This window comes from Pseudorca crassidens, chromosome X (assembly GCF_039906515.1).
Source record: "Pseudorca crassidens isolate mPseCra1 chromosome X, mPseCra1.hap1, whole genome shotgun sequence".
NCBI classification, from domain to species: Eukaryota; Metazoa; Chordata; class Mammalia; order Artiodactyla; family Delphinidae; genus Pseudorca; species Pseudorca crassidens.
The window spans coordinates 37,828,682-37,836,685 of NC_090317.1; the positions used below are offsets into that span (position 1 = coordinate 37,828,682).

The 8,004-nt window shown below is 37.5% G+C and overlaps 1 protein-coding gene across 3 annotated transcripts; it reads right to left on the minus strand.

Annotated features, from left to right (window-relative positions):
* Positions 1–2,474: 2,474 nt before the first annotated feature.
* On the minus strand, positions 2,475–7,348 carry NXT2 (nuclear transport factor 2 like export factor 2). Of its 3 annotated transcripts, none has more exons than XM_067722434.1 (4): positions 7,161–7,348; positions 6,100–6,186; positions 4,361–4,505; positions 2,475–3,467 (listed from the first exon to the last, which is right to left on the minus strand). In XM_067722434.1, the coding sequence occupies exons 1-4, from the start codon at positions 7,173–7,175 to the stop codon at positions 3,286–3,288; spliced, it is 429 nt and encodes a 142-aa protein (XP_067578535.1). In that variant the 5' UTR covers positions 7,176–7,348; the 3' UTR covers positions 2,475–3,285. The 3 variants fall into 3 exon arrangements, with proteins under 3 accessions (XP_067578535.1, XP_067578537.1, XP_067578536.1); XM_067722436.1 differs by lacking the exon at positions 7,161–7,348 and adding an exon at positions 6,681–7,034; XM_067722435.1 differs by lacking the exon at positions 7,161–7,348 and adding an exon at positions 6,503–7,034.
* Positions 7,349–8,004: the final 656 nt, after the last annotated feature.

Below are 8,004 nucleotides of genomic sequence, written 5' to 3' on the forward strand. Positions count from 1 at the left end.
ATTTGACAAAGAAGGGCAAATATTTAATACAGCAGAGTTTGGTAGCAAGTGTTTTTTTTTGTTTTGCTTTGTTTTTGGTAGCAAGTGTTTTGATGAAATATTTTTATTGTAGAGACAACTGTTAAATAAAAAAGCTAAATATGCCCTACCATCTCCCCCTAAATATGTAAGATTATGTTAAAGCACATCCATGCTTATCTTTTCTATCCTATATTAAATCAAATTATAACAAAAATCAGCAAATGAAGGCCCCTGCTAACAAATTTCCTACATTAGTAATTTCGGGCAAGTCAATCCAGCAACGTTCCAGAATAAAAGAACTCAGGGAACCTTCCTGGCTTTATTTGACTTCTTGCTCCTTGACCAAACACTGCATTTACCCTTTAACCTCATTGGGAGTATCTTTTTAGACACACTACATACATTACTAGGAAATTTCCAAAAACTAGGAAAATGCTGATTCCAATTCACCAAAGCACTTACTTACATGCTTAAATAAGGTCTGCAGCTCTTCCAGCCTTATGAGCTAGACATGAAATGCAAATAACTTGGTGACAGAGTTTGTCATGAGTCATTAGCCTCTTAAGCTTAGTCTTTTCCTTCCACTAATGCCTACAAATTTACACGGAAGTAGATTCCTAACCATTTTTATCTAGGCAAAATTCATTACTGTATTTCATCAATCTAAGATGCCATCAATTGTAAGACTCATCAGTATTTTACGAACCACTGAGAAAAGAAAAAAGGCCAATTAAAGTATGCTTTAGCATCAGTTTAAAATACACCAATTTCACGGATATTAAATTGTGAAAAATACGTGCCTCACTGAAGAGATGAAATACAGGAGCTGATTTTAAAGGCTGTTGCCTCTTCTCACTCCTCAAGTGTCTGTTGACATATTTTTAATGTAGAATTAAAGTTAATGGGACCATTTTTTTTTCTGAAAATGAACTTTTGGTTTCACTGCCTTCTGGATATAGTATTTTGGCTAGTTTTTCAAGGTTGAAATTTCCAACATTTTACCAAAAACGTCACTATTACTTCAAACAGGTGATCTCAGGAATGTGAATATTTGGTAGGAAAAGAGGAAGAACGAGGTAGACTAGAGAAAAGACAAAGTCCAAGTTGTCAACCATTGTTTTCAACATTCTAACTTAAAATTTTTTTAAAAACGTTATATTGTAAAAAGGAACAACCAACTGTTCTGGAGCCTTAAAAAAATCAAGAGACCTTAAACCAGGCTTGAGAAAACTCTAACAAGGCAAATTTTATTTTTTTCAAGTTATAAAAATATGTCCATGTCAAAAATACAGTCTAGTCCATATAAGAGTAGTTCCAGCCATTTAAAAGTTATACAGAATTTGGAAAAAGCAGTTAATATACAAGTCTTAAAACACTGAGTTCATAAACAGTACACAACCACTCATTTCAGTTATTGCTTGTTATACGCAGCTTTTACTTGAAACTCTTCCTCTTAAGGGAAAGGGCAATATGTGGGCAATCTGATTGTTGCTGCTAAAGCTGTGGTTTTAAAAAGCCAATCCAAAATTAGAGTAAACTTACTTTGAGTAGAATATAATATGTAAAGTTTAGTCAGTACTACAAGAAGGTAGGACGGTGTGGTCTAAATTGCAGTTCCATCCCCTTCTACTTAATTCTATTTTGCTAATATATCAGAAATGCAATGTGTAGTTTGCGACGAGTAAATGAATCACCAATTTTCAAATTAAATGACAAGAAACATTAACTTTGAGTTGCAATGTAGAAACAAAGCTGGCACACCTAGTGTAAAAACATGAAAACAATAAATTCAAGAATGGAGAAACACTTAAAGCTTAACCAAAAACCAAAGCTAGATTTCTTTCTCTTTAGATGTTGAGACATAAAATGAATCAACTGGTTCTTTTGAAGTTTATGGGCTTATGAAGATCTGCTGTTCTGTTTTCTCTAAAAAGACAAAGTGTTAGCCAAGTAATAGGAACATGTTTTATAACAGCTCTATTTGCTCAATGCCATATGGAAGAACAAATCATAAGATTAAATAATTTTAACTTTAAGTAGTAAAAAGACCATGCAGTTGACAGTGTAAACACAGAGAACAAATCACTCACTTTGGGGGTGGGTAGTACATAGGAGACTTTTGGCCTGAAGTTCACATGGAAGACTTAGAAGTTAAGGGTCCCAAAGAGGGAGTGATGGCTTTGTTTCCAACTTTCCTGTCAGACCCTGTTGGAGGGTCAGGCTTATTGCTGACATTTTACCCCCATAAGTTCTTGAACAAACTGAGACATATACTAGTGATAAGTGTGAGGTGAACTGGAAAAATCTTTAAAAATAATTCTTAGAACAAAAGTGGCCTTCATGACCATTTGGTTAGGATACTTATTAATGACTTAAATCCTAAAATTAGGCTACATTTTTAGGAGGTAGAAACAAGTACCAAAAGTGTACCACTTGGCCACCCCCGCCTTGCTTTTGCCCAACCTCGGATCTCTACACTTCTCACTTCTCATTCTCCCATTAAAGCTCTTAGTACTACTACGATTCACTATCTAAAGTTATAGACCTGGAGCTGCCAAGAAAAAGCTTTCTTAAGAAGTTTTGCTTTTAAGCCACTGAGTGTATCTAACACTCAGGTATCAATCGAGAACATTTTACACCTCTCTAGAAGATTAATTCACTTAAGAAAACATGCCAACATAAAAAAAAACACCTACATTACTTAACATAAAAAGACTACTAAACATCTCTACATGCCATTCTAGTATGTCAGAGTACTTATGTAAACCTAAATTAGTAATGTGTTCATTGAACTGATTTGAAAAAGCCTCATATTTAAACTGCATTACCAGTGTTTACCAAAAATAGGTACATGTTGTACTACAAAATTAGCCTAATAACAAAAAAAAAAAACCACTCCACTTCCTCCCAGAGAGTTACATTGTGCTGATATCCCATAGACAGTACTATAAAGGGATTTCATTTTTGCAATACACTGGGCTCACAGTGAGTATATTAGTACAGAGACCATGGGTTTAATGTTACTGTAAGAATGTCATTAGTGAAACATATATAAGGCATGTAGAAAACTAACATTAAAGCTCTTAAGGGCAATGATCTAAACTGGCAGCTGCTAGAAAAGGTGCCGCTAGGAATAAAAAATATTAAAGAAATTTAATTTCAGCACATACTAGTTTTTAATGGTTCCACAATGCAATGAACTACTACTTATAAGTTTCTACTGCTGGAACTAATGGACCAAAAGAGAATGGACTTTTGTCCCCTTTAACTACTTTCCCAATCTTGAAAACGGAAGCAGTCGCTTGCAATCTTCCACACGATATTGTCAGCAGTAGACTGAGCAGTCAGCAGGAAGTTCTGGTTGAAGTAGTGTTGTCTGTTTCCATCAAACTTCACAGTTCCACTGGTCACCACAAGAACTGTAGCCTGGGCCTGAGTAGCTTGCTCTTCACCCACACAAAAAAAGAGAAGAGGTTGGATTCTCTCTCTAAGTAAGCAGATTTTCAGGTTTAAACTACACTGCCTAAAATTTAACACTAAAAAAAGTTTCATAAACTTTCTTTACTTTGCACATTATCTTGAGCATGTGCACCCAAAGCCAGAAAACTCAATAATCATTTCAAAGATATTAACATTATTTTCAGTCCAGAAAGATTTTGGGTGCTCTAAAGTTTAAAAATAAAAAGCTTATATCTAGAATAGGACCATTTGGTTGCTGTATTTATTAATATTTCATTGGGTTTCTAAAAGAGTTTTGTCGTATTTTGCTTCTTAAGCTTTCTTTTCAAGAACCATAAAGAAAAAAAAAATCACACTCAACTACTACTTAAGATGCTTAGGACCCCACCTAGAGGTTAATCTTATAAACTGCATCAATCTACTACCTTGAATCAAATTCTGTCTTGCCAAAAGTCATCCTTTCACATAACAGAGTGAATTTCTGTGAAATTTTAATAGGTTGTAAGATAATAAAACACATTAATCAGAGATAAGGTATAATTTTTCTCTGGAGACATTTCAAGGTACAGAAGGCAACAATTTATTTAGGGAAAATAGTCATTCCTCTCCATTAACAAAAATCATATTAAGGCTCAATTTGTCACATGACTTTTACTAAGCCATAATCACTCAATCCACCAAAACCTACTAGTGGTCCTCTGGAGAGAGATACATCTAAAGGAAGACCAAAAGTTTGATTTGACAGCTAAATTCTTCATATTTAATTTGCTCAAAAAAGTAATTATTTCTACCACTGAAAGTGGCTAGCTGCTTTTGGTGTTAAAGTTCACTGCTCACTAAAGGAAAACAAAGGAAGTATCTTAAAAGACCATGATCTTACCATGAACTGGCTGGCAATCTAGCATATTGACCTGAAACTCACTAGAAGGCAACACGTCAAAAAACTTAGTTAGGGCTTCCAGCCCTGTTACAACATTTCCATTCCATACTAAGGTGGCCTTGTCCAGATACAGCCTGGTTAGTGCCTAAAAAGAAAGAAAAAAGAAAAAAGGGAAAGTTTTTTGTTTCTGGGTATTTTATAGAAATGGATTGAAAGGTTACAGGTAGTACCTAAACATTTTTATTGTTCTTCCTCCATCTCTCCTTCCCTTGCCCCCTCTCATGGGAAGACTGTGTCAACAAGGTATGTGCCTTATAACGTTGGCTTTAAATAGACATTATCCTGCTTTTAATAAACTAGGCAACTAGCTAAATACTTTTTTTTTCATATTTCACTTTAGCCACACTGAGAAAACTGTGTATCAAACTGGAAGAGTTTTTTTTTTTAAGTTTTGCTCTCTGTATTAAAATAAATTAAATGATCACAGATTTCAAGCCCATGCAGCCCCGAACCAGTTTTAATCTCCCTCCCTTTTCTAATTCTGTGAATTAACAAACTTGTCAATCAGGTCCTACCTGTACACTTCAATCCTAGTGTTTATATACATGTGAGTTATTTAATGTTTGAACCATTTCATGTTGTATGTGTTAGGAAGCATTCGTTCCTTTCACCACTATGGAAATAGCATATTTAGTTCAAAAGAATCAGGAGTACTTGCTAAAGCAGAGTCTTTGATAAGTCAAGTAAGTTAAAGCTCAAATAAGGCAGAATTCAAGAGTTAACTTTTTAGTCCCAGGAGTCAGTCACAGGAATTTAGTGTGTCACAGGACACATTTGCTTAGCTCTAAAATTTAACTTTGATTAATTTAAAGGGCCAACACATATCTGGACTCTGGAAATGAACTGTGTTTCCTTTTTTGGGGGGCTACTTTGTCTTTGAAGGCACCAAGGCACAATAAGCGTCCATTGTTACATCGCTTGCCCCTGTCCCTTGTCATCAAACGTCAGTATCAAGAACTTTTTAATCTTCTGCCTTAACAAAATAGTTTTTAGAGATACTAACTTCTGTACCTACAGCATAGACAAAGTTCTCTAAATCATAGTCCTATTCCGATAAGAGACCTAGGCAAGACTCTCCAGCACATACTAAAATAGTTACTTAGAAGATGTGGCTCAGGGATAAATCACAATGAAAAAAGCTGATGAAGTCAGAACTTGTTCTGCTGAAGACTAAAAGTATCCAAGCCATGCAGATTCTGTTTGTGAGTGCCAGCTACAGCTGTGAGCTTTAATTGAAAATTATCAATTAATATATGAATTTAAAGGGGCAAATCAGGGAACAGTCCCTGTAATGCAGACCCCCTTCACTAGCATGAATACTATTTTAACCATATTGGTTATACAATGGAAGAAAAAAATGTAACATATTTAAGTAAATATACATTGGGTCCCATGATAAGTGCAGTAGTTAAATTAATTCCCATTTACCACCCTAAAAATAAAATGAGGTTAAGAGAGGTTAGCAACTTGCCCAAGGTCACAGAGCTTGGCAAACACAAAGCTGGGGTGTGATTCCAGAGTCCACACTTCCATAATGCCATACCAACCCCTCCTTAAGCAATGTGCTTTTAAGGAACACAGTTATCACTTATGCAAGTCAGATGAATGGCTGGATCAGAAAAAAAAAAAAAGAAGAAAGAACTGGTATTTAATAAAGAGTAGTAGTCTATAACACTCACCTGTCTTCTCTTGTCCATTGTCTCATAGTAAATATTGACAAATTCCTCAGCAGCTTTGCATGCCTGATCTACATAAATTTTAAAATCCTACAAGAAAAATTTCATTAAAGTGTACTTTACCACCCCTCCAACCCCTCACAAACACAAAATCACCAACAAAAGTTGATGATTTATTTCAATCACTTTGTAGCTCCATACACAGTCCACATTTTTCCACATAAATTTGGGCATTTTTAACGTTAGGGCTCAAGTTTCCAATTTTCATTATTTTTAAGAATGTATCTTCAGGAAATATTCATCCTTGATTAGTCAATTTCACTTTTTTTCTTACTTTAAATATAAATTTATAATCTTTGCGTGGCAACTGGTACCTTAGGCTCCCAGTATTTTACAAAACATTTACCTTAATAAAAATTATGCAGTCTGAACCTTAAAAAAAAAGAGAGAGAGACGGGGCGGGCGGGGGGCGGGCGCGGATTGCCATTGAATAAATTAGGAAACAAGCGAGAAGTTATTCAAAAGTAGTTGAGTGGGAAAAAAAATAGAATAAGTTCAATGAACTTGTTTGAAAAGCTAGGTACCTAGGAAACGTCCTCACATTACGTAAAAATTCACCGGCGTTTGTAAAGGATTTTAAAACCGAAGCAAATAAATGCTGTTGCGGTTTTCTCCTTCAGGAAGATTAAGTACTTTCTTCCCCAGCCATTTACCAGCCCAGCCTATTATCTGAATTAAGAACTAGTTTCGTTTCTGTCTCAGGCAACTTAAAGTTATTTAGATCGAGAAAAGATTACAAGCCATAAGCAACAGATCCCAACATTCCGGACTCTCGCTATTTCCCATCTCAGGGTCCTTTCCAGGATCGGAAAAGCGACTGCACTGCCCTGGAGGTGGGCGGTCGGGGGGATAGTGGGGGCTGCAGAGAGTGGGCCCCGCCCCCGGCGCCTGGCGGGCTGGACCCTGATTCGCCGCTTGACCACGTGACAAGCAGCCAGCCCGCCCCAGAACCCCTCCCCTCAGCCGCCCGCGCCCGGGCACCCTGCCGCGGCCGGGGCACTCACCATGGGCCTGGCCATCGGGGTGGTGCCAGCAGCCTCTTCCGCCGGATTCCCTGAGTCCCGTCGTGTCCTGCTCTCTTGCCTGCGGGACGATCAAATACTTAGGAAGACAGAGAAACCCGCCAAACCCACAGAATTCTCTGCCCGCCCATTCTCTCCCGGAAGCAACTCGGTCCGCTGTTAAAAGGACCCCGATGTACCAACCTTAAGTTCAATTCTGTTCAGTTCCGACCATACCCTCCCATTCGCCTTATGTATTCCCTCGTTTGATATTTATTAACTTCGTTTGGAAGAAAAAAACACTCTGCTTTTGCAGCTGGACAATTTTAACAAAAGTATCCATTTCTCCAACATGCCCAAGGGCAGCAAAAAAAAGACCTATTTAAGGCGCCCAATGGGGAGACTCCTTTGCTCCAGGAGGTGGGGCCAGGGCTAGGTGAACACCAGCGAGGAACGCTAGGAGACCTGCCTGACCTGTAGCTAACCGGAAAAAAGGGTGAAGCTTGGGGAAAAGCGTGCAACCGTACTGCACATGCCTGGTAGACAAACTGCTTAGAGTGCTGGAGCCTTCTGGAAAAATCAATCTTCACCGAATTAAACCCCAGCGTCTCAGTAGTAGTCCTAAAATCATTCACTATTTTGATTTGGCACTATTCTGTGGAAAAGGTTCGTTTGGTTCTATTCTGAAAGGTCTTGCAGACCTCAAATGAAGATTAGTCTCTAGGGCCATTCACCACCTTCCACAACGCACCCTCTAAAAATATTTAAAATGTTACCGAGTGGTGACCGCAAGCAAGGTACTTTTCTAAGCATTTGAACCCCATATTCACTTCTTACAATAACGCTA

Excerpts from the sequence above, each read along its gene's own strand:
- NXT2 (XM_067722434.1), bottom strand. Across the intron at positions 4,506-6,099 it reads CAATGGACAAGAGAAGACAG|GCACTAACCAGGCTGTATCT; the intron begins GTGAGTGTTATA and ends CTTTCTTTTTAG. Across the intron at positions 3,468-4,360 it reads AGATTGCCAGCCAGTTCATG|AGCAAGCTACTCAGGCCCAG; the intron begins GTAAGATCATGG and ends GTGTGGGTGAAG.